We start from the raw sequence: 15,500 nt of genomic DNA on the forward strand, positions 1-15,500 counted from the left end.
CAGAAACAAAAAATCAAAAACAGACAGACAAAAATAAATGAAAGGACTACTTATCATTTCCAGCAGTCATGATGACAAGCTAAGGTGGGTTACCAGTTCCAATAGAGGAAGGGGTTTCTTATTCGTTCTTTCTTTTTTTTTTTTTTTTTTTTTTTCTTAAAAAAAAATCATTTTTATAGGTCTGTTGTACAGGCCATTAAGTCATAACAAGGTGTTTATAATCGTATCAATTGTGTTGGGGGTTCCTTTTCTTAACTGGTACAATTTAGGCAGGCCTGTATTACTGTATCTCTGTTATTGTTTATATATATATATATATTGGACATGTTTATCTCTTGCTCCTGGATCCTATTTCAGTGAGCTCCCACACTGTGGGGAGGGAGGGTTGGGGGTAAAGGGAGACTTGCGTTCTTAACTTCCAGGAATGTCCTTGCTGGTTTCCTTATCCTTGATGACTCTTACAGAGGTGCTAGAAAATGGTTTTCTTTTGCCACTTATGCAAGAGGCTTGGTGCAGAAGCTGAAGGCAGTGTGTGCAAACACTCCCCTCCACACACGCCCTCCCCCATCAGGTGGTGCCTTTGGAGCACTTGTGTAGGAAGGAGTTCCTGCTGCACTGGAGCTCTCACTCCCCAACCATTGAGCAGCCCTGAGGCCCAGCCCTGAGGCCCAGCCCTGAGGCCCAGCCCTGAGGCCCAGCCCTGAGGCCCAACAGTGCTGCTTTCTGCTACTTTGAATGGGAACAGCTGTGCCTGTTGCAGGGCAGGGTTTGGTTCCGAAGAGCAAAGACTACTGCAGACACCTGACTTGGTGGTTCTCCTCATTTCTATCTCTTCAAAAAATGCTCCTACTGTTGATGTTTGTTTGTTTGTTTGTTTGTTTGCTTGTTGGTTTGTTTTCATTTTATGGAGGTTTTCCATCCAAACTTCCTTTGACTTTCTTAGTCAAGATCAAATTGATTTACTGAAATTGGGAAAGAATTCTCTTCTTTGTTTTCTAAAGAAATTCTGTTTGACTGTTTTCTACTAATTACATATCCCAAAAAGGTCAATATAGAGTCTGAATTTGCCACCTTTACCTCTAGAGCAGCAGTTCTCAACCTGAAAGTCTCGACCCCTTAGGGGGGTCAAACAGCTATTTCACAGGGGTCACCTAAGACCATCTGCATATCAGATATTTACATTACAGTTCATAACAGTAGCAAAATTACAGTTAAGAAGTTTCAGTGAAAATAACTTTATGGTTGGGGGGTCGTCACAACATGAGGAACTGTATTAAAGGGTCACAGCCTTAGGAAGGTTGAGAACCACTGCTCTAGAGTCACAAGACTTCCTGTCCACTGAGTGGCTCATAAGCTCCTCCAAGCCTCAGATTTTCCTCAGTTTTCTGACTGACAGGTACTTTCCTGACTGAACAAGGAATCTATAGACCCTCAGAGAAAGGCTGAGCAGGGACTTGGCGGCCTGCTAGTGTCTCCTGGCTTGTTAGGACGCTGCTGCTGGGTAGGTTTCGTGACAGACAGCACACGTCTCTTACTGGATGTAAAAAAGTGATTTGCTCCTGTAATTGTTTTCAGGGTGTTTCTAGACTACATAAATGAGCCCATTGAAAAGGAAGAGCTTGTGAAAATGGATGAAGATGGATGAGGGTAATTTAGAGATTGAATTCCCCTTTTGACAATGCCCTGTTATTATACTATCTGTACCAGAATTTTCACCACTGGCTGGGTCGCTGCAGTGAAGTTCATCTAAACTGCCCTTACTAGAGTTAAGGTCCCTATTGGTGTCAGAGGCGCTTGCTTCAGTCTCTGGTGGTCTGCACTGAGCAGGGGTGGCTTTCCTTCTGGTTGCTTTGCTTGTGTCCATAGGAAGCTTGGCTTCTGTGTATTTGTCCCCACTGTCGCTCAGAAAGACAGTGACACAGACACAACTGGGTATCTTTCCCTGTGATTCAGTTAGAAGAAGGCCATGTTAATATTAAAGCCAGAAGCATATAGGTCCCCCTTTAAATTTTTCTTTAGTTCCCTTGGTTTCTGTCTTGGATATTTAATTTTTACACCCGAATTTCTCCTACCCTTACCTTTTCTTAAACTCCCTCTAGAAATCAGTGAACTGCAAGCAGGGGAACTAACACGTGCTCGGCACCTGTTCTGTATGGTGTGGGTGTTTTGTTTTGTTTTGTTCTTTAAACTAAGCTTGAACCAAAGTCAATTTTTAGCAAGCTGCTGTACTAATGGACTAGTTATGATGTGCATTTCAAACACATTGAGGAGATAGATGCTACTGACAATTTCTTATTCATTTTCTTTGTTTAATTTTATGTGAAAGTTGCTGCTTGTTTTTAATCTTTTATGTTGGTAAATTGTAATATCCTCTGGGCAGACGTTACCTTGATTTTTAGCTAGTTTGTCTAGGTCAGCGTGTAAATAGAATGTCTGTGTCAGTGAATAACTTCTCTCCTCCCCGTCGGCTCTTTCTTGTTAATTTAATCTTTTACCTGGACTTAACTCTAACCTTAGTCTGTGCATGTGATTATAGGGCTGTCAGTACTGTTTCTGCTCCTAGCAGAGAGTCCTCTCCCTTGGGAGTGATTGATGACGTTAGGAGGAAGAATTCAGGGAGAGAAATATTGATTAGCCACCATACCAGATTAGAAGTTATAGCATTAATTCCCAAAATTGCTACCAAAGGAAATATAGAGTCTCAAGGGACCTGGCCCAGGGAGTTGAAAAGAACAGAGAAAGACTGTTTTGCTTAGTCCTATATGGTGAAAAGAATCTTTTTCCTAACTAAGATTCCCCACAGACTTGGATTTTAAAGACGATACTAAGCTTTAAATGGCAGCCCCGTGGTTGTCAGTCCCTCCTTTGTCTGTAGTTTCTAGCTGGTTCGAGAAAGGAGTGCTGCCTTTTTATGTAGTTCATTTGAGGATAGACCTCAAAGCCAGCATAAATGCGTATTGAGAAGAAATGCGTATTGAGACAAAGATACCTTTATTTTTTCCTCTCCTTTTTCATATATTCCCAATGAAGTTGTCAAGTGAAAGGCACTTTCTCCATGTATACATGACACACTACTAACACCCGCTGGTGGGTATTGAGTTGAAAGTCCATCACCACTCGTCAGTGCTCTGTTGGTCACACTGCTTCACAAACACCTTGGCTATTTTTCAGTTGATACCACCTTTTTTTTTAATGATCTCCAATGCTTTTTGAATTAGCAAAAAACTATCTTTTAAGCTAAAGTACTCAGACTTAAAACATTTAGCTGCCTTGTACGAGGGTGTCTAGAAACTAAAGGGATCATTTGAATAAAGGGCATTGGGTTGAGTTTCTGCATTTCCAGAAGAAACACCAGATAGGTTGTTACAACTTGTTATTTCATTCTTCTTTTTTTCCCCTTGACATTTATGCACACTTTATTTCAGCCCTGAATTTAGTTAACACATAGTAAGCCAAAGACTAATTTTTAAATGCATTTTTAGGGATACTGTATTTGCTTGTAATAACAGGTCTTCCCTGGAGAGTAGTGAATGTAATTGTTTAGTCCTGTTTAAGCAATGCGGTTTGGCATAAACTTTATTTATTCCCTATGTAAATCTGAATGACAACAGAAAGATCTATAAGGCTTCTCACAGGAGCAAGATTACTGTTCTAGGAATCAGTAGAGTGCTCTGTTAGCTTGAATGTCTCTGAAGTCCTATAGGCAGCTCCTTAGAATGAGGAAACATTATTCCTACCCATTAATTTCCTTTTATCTGTTGTCAGGAAGGTCAATACCATCCTGTTTATGTAACTTATTACTCCAGAATGGAACCAAAGGAATCCAGCTTTCATCTTGTGTAGGACCAACCTATTTATACTTCATAAGCTTTATTAGAATTTTTTTAAAGGGACAATATCAATTAAAAGATTTTGGGTGTGATCATCTTGCCAATTTGTTCTATATCATCATTCATTGGTTTTAGGGGGAAAAAGCACAATTATACCTCTTTAATATTGTGTCTAATATCTATCCCACAATTATTTGGGAAGATAGGGGAAATAATCTCTTATTATCCAAGAAGCACAGGTTTTTGCTTGACAGTATTTCAGTTCAACTTAAATGATAACATTTAACTTGCTGGAAGCGCCAGGTACATTTGTAAATATAGGGATATTATGTTAGAAAGAATACTATAGTTCACAGTCTGAAGTTCTCAAGCCATGCCATCCTCACCAAACTTCCTTGACCAAGAGAGAAATAAGGTCACTGAAATAGGAAGCCATTAGACACCCATTTGTGTACCTCCCAAGCTGGGAGAAATGCCACCCTAGAGTGCAGAAGACAGCTTCCTGCTGGCAGCCTGAGCTGGCCCTGGCCCTGAGGAACTCACAGACCAATCTACAACCTGAGCACTTGGTAAGAAGGAAGGGCCTTAGCAGCTCAGCAGGAACCTTAAATTAGTTTCTGAAGTTGATGAACATAAAGTGTACTTATTAGAACTGAAAACATTAAAGATTACAGTACTAATGGGCAGAAAATACTAAAAGACCTGAAACCCATAATTATCCAAGTGGGCAGAAATTGATGTAATAATTTATTCATAACCATTATGAGTTCACTTTGATTTGTGGGTATGAACAGCATTTACCATGTTATATTGTTCATATAAATAGGTCCCTGGCTACTTTGAAATCATTTTCAGATACTTGTAAAAATAAGACTTAATATTATTTTCAATTTTGAGGAGGAAAAAATAATTCTCTGCTATTTCTCTGAAACTAAGAGCCACTGTAAGTTTACATGATGCACCCACAATGTACACACAGGCCTAAATAGAAAAGGCATAACTAAGTTGCTTTCGTTATTAAAGGCCAATGGGATCCTCTTTGCCGCCTCCTCGTCTTCATCCATGGAGAATAGGTAGAAGGTTCTACTAGAAGTCAGGGAACCTGTTCCTCGGAAGTTGTCCAGGCTTCACCCAGTATCTGCCATCTTCTCTAAGATTTGTGACTAGGATCTTCTCTAAGCGGCGTTCTAGTCACAAAGTAGTTCCTTATTTTGACTTTCCTGCTCTTGGCCTTGACTAAAGCAGTGAGCTTGAGTGAATCATGTGTCAGCTCTGTGATCTGGATCTCTTGCCTCTTTTCCTTCCCTTCTTTCTCTTTTTGAATGGTGGTACCTTAATCTGTGAGAATAATGCTCGTGGGCAACAGCTTCTGGCACCTTCATAAAATACCTCAGTATAGCTTAGCATTGTTGCAGAACTGGTTTTAGACTTTAAAAACCAAATAAGTAAAAGGAAAAAAAAAAAAAACTTTATAAATAGTGGAAATAATTCTAGCTGTAGTATTTAGTTGAACTAATGTTTATTATGGTTGATAAATATGATTGATGCTGTATGTATTTGGGATCCTGTTTATAGGGTTAGGGAGGGTTGGAGTAGGAAAAAGGAGAAATTGATTATGTTAGAAGGAAAATATTGCTCGTATGTATTTGTTTTTCTTTATATCTGTCTTGCCAAAGGAAACTTGATCTTCCCTATGATTGGGTGAGGTTTAAGGCCTCTCTGTCATCTGACATGCAGCATAGTATGCAGAAGCAAGAAGGTGACGTGTGGAGTGTCCAGTAGGTTCAGGGTGCCCAAGGGCAGATGTGTAACCCTTCCGTGTCTGTGGCTGCCATGCCCGCCCCCCAGACCTGCCAGCCTCTCCTGATGATCCATTACCTCTGTACATAGCTAAAGCCTAGGCGAAGGAAGGATGTGTGCATGTCCAGTGTGCAGATGAAAGGAGACAGAGACATGTACCCAAGGAAGTGGGAGAGGAATGGAGCGGTAAGTGACAAATCTTGATCTAGGAAAAAATAAGGTGAGATGAGTCATCCTCTGTCACGTTAGTGAATGCTGTGCTAGTAGTCACCCGTTATTTTTAAAACCTTATTTCCTTTTCTTATACCAAGGATAATTCTGTCTAGACCAAAAGACAAACGAAAGAAAACAAAATCAAGAAGTTGAAAGCTAGCCTCACACTTGGCACCTGTAATAAGGTGTGGCATTTAAGGATTGGTTGATGAGACAGAAGTAAGAGATGATGCTGGTTTAGGGAGAATTAAAAACCTTTCTGCCCTCATTCCAAGACCTTTCTTGTCTCCCTGAGTTCTGATACAAACTATATCTCAATTATTTTTTTTAATAAATGTTCCATCTCACAGAACTTGAGTGAGATTTGATTTTGATACCAAAGACACCGCTATACCATTGCTTATTGTAAAGCTTTCCAAACAGTCAGAGGATAGAGGAAAATGCTAACATTGGGAAAAACTTTACCTTGTCTCTGTTCTTCCCATTTCCTTCACTCCTTCCTCACTCTTTGAAAGATGTCTTATTGGTCATTCTGTCTTTGGAAAGGATTGATTTTATCCCTCCCTGCTGCTCTGAACGTGGGTAGAATTGCTCAGCATTACAGTGATATTCTTGCCGAGAAAGAAACTAGAGGGGTGCAAAATTAGTAGTAGATTTTTTATTTCCCTTTATCTAATTCTTACAAATCAAACTAGCCCATCCAACCTGTTAGATCACAGTCAATATTCAGTTAGGAAGACCAGACTACATGAAAGCCAAATGATGTTTCCTTACTCTCCTGTAGAGCTGTTTGCTCTCTAGTATTTTTAGGATATGGCCTCTGGGAAGTTAAGAAGTTCATTATTTAGGCATACTATTGATAAATGTAGACAGGGAGAGAGGGAAAAGACACGTGTTACTAATAGTCCAACAAGCGCGATCGGGTTGCTAAAGTTGATGAAAGCTTTACTTGTTATTATTCTGACATTATGTAAAAGTAGTGTTAATGTTGTGTGACTTTTCAAAGCATTAGGTAGGTTTATATGGTAATAGGGATATTAAAAGTAAGAGCACTTGAAACAAATGCTGTGGGAAAACAATGTATGCATCATGAACATCATTTCGAAAGACTGAAAGTGAAGCTCCCGGGTTCAGGGAAGGAAACAGTTTATGATGCTTGTGCATCCCTGAGTCTGCCCACACTGCACAGGACTCCACCACCCTTGCCACCTTCTGGTTCAAGCCCAGGGCACTGTCAGAAAGTTAAGAACCCCAAACTGATTCACTGGGGGAAAAGGGAGAAGCTGAGGTCTGCTGTGAAGTTTTCCCATGTTGTCTTTACTCCGTCACTGTTCAACGTAACCACAACCTCAGAAAGCAGATCACAGCTTCTTTCCGACATTGGCAGTGGTGGTGGTCTCCATCGCTGTACCCCAAGGTGTACAGGCTCACAGCTACCTACAGTGCTATTTCAACAAGGAAGGGTCTGTGCATGGGAGCTCTTTACATCATCTTGTTAGATAAAAATGGGCAGTCGGTGCCCATCCATCCCTGCCAGTGGCTCGGGTCTGAGGATTAAAGGAGGAAACACAATGCATTTTCCCACGTGGCTGTGTCTGTGTCTCTTAGCACTGGTAGGTTGGCTGGGGTTCCATTGCTACGTGAGTCTGCAGAAGGCACATATTTTGTAAGAATGAAGTGAACTAGTTAATGCTGGCCTGGTTAGGTTTAAAATGGCAAACAGTGTGGGAGTGGGGTTGGCGTGTTTGCCAAGACTATGGCCATATTACAGCATTGACTTTATACAATATAAATGGTAAATGGCGTCTCCTCTTAAGACCATATGGGGAGAGAAAGACTCTTTCCACTCCTTACCTCTGCTTCCATGGGAATGTGTGCATTACTCAGTCCACAGGAGGACTCACCTAGGGAGGTACCCTCTTCCTAGAGTGGGCCTCAGCCATTCCTTTCCTCTGTGGTAGTAGTGAAGGCTAGGTGAGTAAGTGTGGGGTTTTCTGCCCACCAGTTGTCCAGGAACTGTCGTATACCTCATTTCTAACTCGTGACTAAGTAACTTTCTTTAACTTCCTCTCAACCCTACAGAGTTGCCAAGTCTGCCCTCCCTCTTCTCAGCAACATTGAACTCTGGCCTATAGCATCATAAGACCTGTCGCCTAGGGTGGGACGCCCCCCCCCCCACCCTAAGCCTCTGAATGTCTCTGCTTTGAAGCTACTACAAAACTGAGGGCAAATTGCAATCTCCTGTCTGTTTTTGTCGTCGGGGATCTCCCCGGGTCTCCTGTGTCCCCACCACCTTGCCTTCAAGGACTGCCAGCTATCCCCCCCCCATCTGCCCCATGGTTCCAACTGCTAGACACATAACAGCTCTGTCCTTGCCTTTGCCAAGTGGGGTCCAGGCTGACCTTCCCCTCTGGAGCCTTGCGGTTCTGCTCAATGCCAGGACTTACTTGGTAGAAAGGACACCAAAGGTTCATTTAAGCTGACTGCCGCATAGACATTTCTCTCGTTTCCTGTGTGACATGACCAAAAAAAAACATATTTAAGTTTATTATTAATAATATTATAATACTAATTATTATTATTTGACAATCTTATATCCAATGGGTTTTTTGGAAGCTGCATCCCTGGCCCTTTCAACCTTTTCTTTGAATGTAGTTCTCAACTTGTAATCCCCACCCCCAAAGTTGGGGGGAAATAAAAAGCTTAACCAGGTCAGGTCATCACACTGCTGCTATAAGCCAGGGGAGGGTGGTTTCTTTGTTTTGTTTTGTTTTTCCATTTCCAGCCAAAACCAAAGATTTCTTAATGATTGTATAGACTCAAAACAAACAAAAAAACCAAAGAAAAGGGAAGTCTTCGGCCTCAATCCAGTCTGTGGCGTCCTGGCACTTAGAGACATGCCCAAGGGCAGGTAGAGCACCTCTGACCAGCTCAAACGGGCAAGCAAGCTGTTTTCCAAGTTGAGAGTTTTGTTCGGGTGCCTGCTCAGTAGTTTTGGCTCTTGCAGCTTGTGAGCAGAACGTACATGAAAAATACTGGCAACATGAGATTTTCCAAAACCAAAGCCCAAAGCCCATCACACGACAGCCCCTCTGACAGCAACCAGGGTCATCACCAGAACTTAGCAGAGGGCCTTAGAGCTGCTGCAGGATGGCCACGGACTCCACAGAATGGGGACGCTGAAGACACTGGCACAGGCCTGGCTGCTCTGCTGGGTGCTTTCACCTCTGGGGCTGGGTCTCCACCTCCTCAAGGGGCCCTTCTGAGCCTTCTTTCTCTTTTCTGTCCTGGAACTGCTTGGAAGTGGCTGTCCCGTTTGTGAGGAAACACAGAGAGCGATTAGCAAACTTTTCCTTTCTGTTTGTAGTTTGGTTTCCTTTTGCAGCTCCACTCTGCAACTATGCATTGTATTTCATAACCTTTGTGCTAGGTAGACAAACGCCTGTGACTTTTTAACTTGCGGGGGGCGGGTGGGGTGGGGGGGTCGAAAATGAAGGAGATTTTTACATGGATCTTTTTAATCTCAGTTGATCGGGGAGGGGGGGTATTTGGTTCTAGGGTCATACAAGCTCTATCCCAAAGCAAAATCCAAATGTTAATAATATTAGCCTGATGCAGATACCAAAGACAATTTCTTTCCTGCAGAACCTTAGACTTGTGTATTAAGTACGATTACCCAGCACTTGCATTATTAGTCTAACCTCAGTAATTCCAAAGCTTAGATGTATATTTTGGTATATTTCCAGGATATTAAAAGAAAAATGTCGTTTAACTTCTTGTCTGTTTCAGTGTAATGCTCTTAAAGTCATAGCATGAAAAACTTGGCTGTCCTATTCTTGGTAGTTTGAAATATAGTATTTTTGTATGTTTTGGGTGTGTCTGTATGTATTAACATAACAGTTTTCACTGCCTAGGTGTTCGTAATAAAAATGAAAGGTTCTGAGTGTACATACTAGTCAGTAATAATCTCCACGGTGTCCACTTGAGCGTGGAGTCACTGATGACTGCCCAGCTGGGGTCTGGTTTTAAAGAGACAGTGATTGTGTTTTTCTAAAGATGTTTATTTCTGTCTTTAAATACCTTAACTTCCCCACTCCCCCCCCCTTTTTAATTAATATTGATTCAGGGGTGTTTTTCCACTGTTGTCAGGGAGGAACACACGGGGAATTGGCACCCTGACCTCCCAAAATGTTATTTTGTGTTCTTTAGAATGTGACTCTGAGTTCTGTTTGTGGAAACTTACAATATGATGTACATGATTCTTTCCAGGATTGTCCAACAGCTGTACTGAGGCACTGGCCATTCCTGGGTAGTTTATTGGGTGTCCTCTTGCATTTCTCCTTAAGATGACTCTGCAGTCTGGGTGGCTATTGTGTAGCCTCACTGCCCCAGGGCGTCTGTAACCATTTCTCCTCCGACAGGAATATTTTCTAAAAATCAACCGATAATTCGGAGCACTGGCCCTGGGAAACCTGAAACACAACAATTGTACTTGTTGGGGGTTAGCTGATCCCTCCCGAGGCCTGGGAATGGAGGGGACGATGAGCAGTGCTGTCTCTTTAAAAGTGCCCTTTATGTGATTCCCCCTTCTGGGGCTGCCAGAGGGGCATGGGCTTGGGAGAGGTTGTGTGGGTGCCAGTGAATCAGAATGAAATGGTGGGTTTGTGTAGATGCATTTGTCTGCTGTAATTTTTATATATATTAAACTTACTGTAACTGTACAGTTCCATTTCTGTTGTAAAACATTAAACCATTTTCCAAGTGTTTTCACATTGTCGGCGTCTCTGTGCCTTGGTGTTCTGGCTGTTTTACACACAGGCCGATGTTGCACAGATACTCGCATGGACCTTCCAACTCATTTCTCCCCCCAGGTCTTCCTGGGAGCCTCAGAATCTAAGCATCTCATACTTACCCTCTGGCTTCCTTAGTGAGCTGTAGCCAGACCCTCAGCGGAACCCTGAGTTGAGTAGCGTAGTTTCCTTCAGACCTGAGTGCCCTCTGTGATCAAACCCACTGGCCCTTGATTGATCCTGCAAGGGAGCTCCTCAAAGCCCCCGTCTCACTGTGTGTGTGACTGCTGACGGCGATGGAACTCCATCTGTGCGCTCTGCCCTTGGACTGACAGGCCCAGGTCCCTCTGGCATTTCCTAGCAGGCCCTGAACCGGGGGTGGTGGGAGAGGGTCCTCTGAAGGTAGGGCATCCGGAACTGGCCTCTGGCCCTGCTGTGTGCATAACTAAGCCTCTATTTTCTAGACAGTTGAACATCTGGCACCTCATAGAGCTCACCAGCTTCATAAGGAAAGTGGAAACCTAGAATTTCCCACAGAGAGAAGACTTGAGCTTTTGTAGAGCTTTGGGAAGTGGCCCTGACAGGTGAATGCTGACAAGAGCCCCTCTCAAAATGACAAAGTGCCAAAGCCGAAAGACAGATATGAGCCCTCCCTTTTGCTCCTAAGTCAAATTAACTTACTCTTTTCCATTCTTTTTCCCTTCTAACATTTATGTCTTGCATGTAAGTCTATAAAGTTATTTTTAAAGTAATTTCAAAATCTTAACATCATCCTTGGTAGAGACAGTGGCAGCTTCTTACATAAAAAGACTAACAAGCAGACCCGTGTAACCTCTGAAGGAGTGAAACTGTGACCCTTCCATCCTTTTATAAACTCGCTATATTCTAGCTGCTCCCAAGACCCCATAGGAAGCATTTCCCCACGAGATGAGCATGTGCCCCGGCTCTCTGTGAAGAGACTCTCTCCATTCCCAAGACCAGGAACTAAACCTGGGGCCTCTGCAAGAGCAACAAGTGCTCTCAACCACTGAGTCGTCTCTCCAGCCCCCAGGGTTTTCTTTAAGTCACATGGCTTTCCATTTTAACCACGAAATAGGGATGTTTATGTTTAACACGTTTTCAATCCTCTGAAGCAAGTGATAGTACTCGTATCTTACAGCTAATAGTATCCAGAGTGAAAGACTGTGGTTAGAGTCCACTGCCAGGCCCCAGGCAGGGCGGGAGTCCTGGCTGTCCCAGGAGTAGCCAATGTCGCCTTGACTCTGGAGCGCTCCTCCCAGGAACTCTGGTTCCCCAGCTCTGATGCCTGGGCACATCTGCTCAGCTCTCTCAATGCTTGCTTTCTCTGTAGCTCCTTTCCAGGTAAGGCCTCCTGCCCTGTAACTCACCACCAGTGCCCCCCTCTGCCTGAGAGACATGTTCTTAACAGAACTGGGTCAAACTCTTCTTTTCCAGCCATCTCTGCTGTGCTGGTCTTGAAATGAGGCCTAGAACAGGCCTGGAGACGAGGCACTCTGTCTAAAGAGCTCGACCTCAGGTTAAAGGTGAGTATATAGCCCCCCCTCGGGACTGACTTACATTGAAGGCCTTTCTGTATGTGCTGTGCAGGATTGTTGTTGGAATCCTCAATTTTCAAGGCCTTTCAATAGATGGCCTTGGATTTCTGTTTTGAAAAAGCCAAGGTACAAATTTTAGTCTTTTATCCCTTATTAATTGGGCTCCGGGACCTGAGAAGTTAGGGAGAGTCACTAAACTTAGAGAAGTACTGCTGAGGGAAAGGTCACTTGGTGAGGGAAGCTGACCTGAAAATACTGTCCACCCCCCCTCTGTGCCCACATGGCTGCCTTCACTCCTGGATGCTCTGCTCAGAATGTCACTGCGCTGGGTTGTTCTGCATTCCCTAGAGAGGTTCACCTCAGGAAGCCTCTCCTTTTCCAGTTCAGTCAGAAGGCCAGGCCCCCCCTCTTCCACTAGGCATCTCCCTATCTGGAGGCACAACCACCAGCCTAATGCCGGATCCTACATGGCAGCTTTCCTGGTGGCTTTGTGTACTGGTACCTACCTGCCTACTCCCAACTGAAAGTAATTTTTCACTTGCTGCAGAGGCAGCCTGCTGATTTCCTGTCTCCATTACTACCCCAGGCTTCACCATTGAAATAAGACTTCAAACATTTTTAGCAAAGCATTTATTATGCAAAGCAGTGAGGCTTTATTTAGCAAGCCAGTATAAATTAAAACCCTGGAGATCAGAGGGTCCCCCATCCATGGTCACAGGCACTTTATACCGTGAGCTGGCAGTCCGCTGGACTGATTCTCAATGTCACTGCTGTGTGAGCGCTGCAGACCTGGGTGGTCTTGGTCTTCTCGCCATTCAAGAAGGAATGGACCAAGCTCCTGGGAGGAGGCGGGACTCCCTTTTCACTCCCCCCCCTGGGCTTAGTCCATTGTCATGACATGGCCTGTTTCTCTGCCAGTTTGGGCACAAGTCATGTGTGTTCGCCATGAAGGGAAGGCACCTTTCCATTCCTGAGTGCCTGGCACGGTGGTTGGGAGATGCAGAGAGTGTGCTTGGTGGGGGGAGGACCCTTGTACCTGTGCTGGGGACCTTCCGAGCATGTCGCTTCCCTTCCTTCAGCCAGTCCCGGCAGACACTTGCCTAGGCGCCCTCCCTCTCCGCCTTTCACCGTGTGGCCTAATTACAGGTTGTCTTGGCAGCGGGAAGGATGACAGCAGAAGCCAAATTTACAGCAGGAGCAAAGCAAGTCCACACCAGTGGAACAATCCAAATGGTACCCAGGCCTTCTCTGGGGCTTTTACAGAGCAAACTGAACTCAGCCGTGACAGGAGGTGTGTTAGCGCCCCCACCCCGATCCCCTGGCTAGGGCTTGGCTCTGCTGTGACAAGGGCCTGCCATAAGACCAGAGAACCAGGCTGGGCTATGAGGGGGGGGGGGGGGCTCTCCCTTTAAAGCATCCAGGGATGACATTCTGTAGATGGTACTTTGGAACTGGAGAAGACAGATGTGATGGCTGGAAGCATCCTCTTCATCAAATGGTGACTGTGAAATTAATGGACTGAGTTGGAAATGCATTGTCCTTCACAATCAACATCATCAGGTCAGGCCGATGAGTGGGAAGTTCGCTGGCTGTTAGCGAGGGGGCAGGGTCTGCATATGAAGGGCGTCATAGGTGTCCTTGGTGGCAGCGCTGAGCCCCTGGTGAAAGCAAGTCACAAAAGAATGAACAGGAGTCCACAGGCACAAGTCTACTGTCTGTGGCTCAACCATGGATGCCACTGCCTTCAGCCCCCCCAAGGTCCCCTCACGCCACAGGTGGGGAGTCTTGCCCGAGAATGCTGACAGAAAGATGGGTTCTTGGTCCTGCTACAAATGACTTGGAAGCAACTCTTTTCCAGCTTGATTCTCACCCCTTTCTCAACTTCTCAAACACTAGGCCCGCAGTACCAGGGCGCATCAGACTCCCCATCCAACCAAAGAGGAAGGCAGCTTACCCATGTCACATACTGAGCTGGAAACTGGGAGGTGCCAGAGAATGTGCTACCTGAGCCCACAGAGAGTCTGGACTAGGCACAGGGAAAGCAGCAGATCCATGGCCTCGGTCCTCAGCCAGGAAAGTCTGGTCTCTGGCCAGTGTGGTATATTTGGACAGGCAGACAAGGCTAGCCTCAGTCTCGCTGGAAAGTCTCTCTGTTCCAGGGACCGGAAAGGCAATGGGGCCTCCAGCAGCTTCCAGTAAGCAGCTTTGAATATCATCACCACACTCAGGTGAGCCCAGCGACAAGAAAGATGAAGCCACAGGGGGATCCCTTTTTAGAAAATTAGGTTCTCTGCACAGTTTGCATAATTTGCACTAATTTACATAAACCATGCACCTGATTATTACAGTGACATTTCCCTTTTGAAGCTGCCTTTTTCTTTTTTCAATCTTCCCACCTACTCTCTTAGATAGAGCTGAGCTAACACAGTGGACCAAGAAAACAGTCGCCTGGGTAGGGTCCTTGACCTATTTCTGCCTGTACCTCTGGGGGCTCCCCCCCCCCATCTTTCAGATAGCTGCTATTGTCCCCTATGCCAAAATGGCATGGGGCTCCCACAGCCCTCGGTTAGAGCCAAGTATCTGCCTCCACAACTGAGTCTCAGCCCAGCTGTAGAGACACAATGGCCGCGGAGTGGCCTCCGGTCTGCTTGTGTGCCCTGAGCTGGCGCTCCCGGGCTGTTGACAAGGGCTGGTGCCACCAGCAAGCAGACCGTGGTGGCTTCAGCATTACCCCGTGTCAGAACAGTGCTGCCGGGGGGCAGCAGCTCTCACCTGGTAAAGGCCATCGTGTCCCTTGCCTCTCCGCCTCTGTGAACGAGATTAGAACGGAAGGGCATCAGTAGCGGCACCCTTGCTCAACTGCCCCCACTCAAGGAATCAGAAGGGACTCTTTCCCAGCCAGCATTCCCTCCCCCCGGGGACGGAGGGGTCCTTCGGCCCCTGGCCAGACCCTTGCCTCTCTAGAATAAGATGACACGTGGCTCAGATGGGTGCCAAGTTCACACTGCCCAACCCAGATCTTTGGCATCTGGGACATAGGACCGGCTGCTTGGAATAAATGGTCCTCCGCACAGCTCCAGTGCCTCAGAAAGGCTCGCTGAGAACGGCAGCTAGATGATGGTTGAGCTCTGACACAGAGTTAGCCCAGATCCTGTTCCTCCCAAGGGAAGTTGGTATCCTCTGCAGGCAAGGCCCTGACCACACATGCTGGCCGGTCAATTGCACAGGGTCCCCTGCTCAGAAGAACTCAAGGCTCTGCCCTTGACATTTGGAGATTGTCATGAAATCATGACTGAACAAGGAAGGAGCCA

At 45.2% G+C, this 15,500-nt stretch overlaps 1 protein-coding gene across 2 annotated transcripts in view; it reads right to left on the reverse strand.

The window, feature by feature from the left end:
* Positions 1-12,804: 12,804 nt before the first annotated feature.
* The window catches only part of Cd247 (CD247 molecule), a 74,713-nt gene continuing 72,017 nt past the window's right edge, over positions 12,805-15,500 (reverse strand). For both annotated transcript variants that reach the window (XM_037211295.1, XM_028864375.2), the window contains exons 7-8: positions 14,962-14,997; positions 12,805-13,847 (exon numbers count right to left, since the gene is read on the reverse strand). In XM_037211295.1, the coding sequence (XP_037067190.1) occupies positions 13,782-13,847; positions 14,962-14,997 (102 nt within the window). In that variant the 3' untranslated portion in view covers positions 12,805-13,781. The remainder of the gene's footprint in view (positions 13,848-14,961; positions 14,998-15,500) is intronic.

Source organism: Peromyscus leucopus, chromosome 15 (assembly GCF_004664715.2).
Source record: "Peromyscus leucopus breed LL Stock chromosome 15, UCI_PerLeu_2.1, whole genome shotgun sequence".
NCBI lineage: Eukaryota > Metazoa > Chordata > Mammalia > Rodentia > Cricetidae > Peromyscus > Peromyscus leucopus.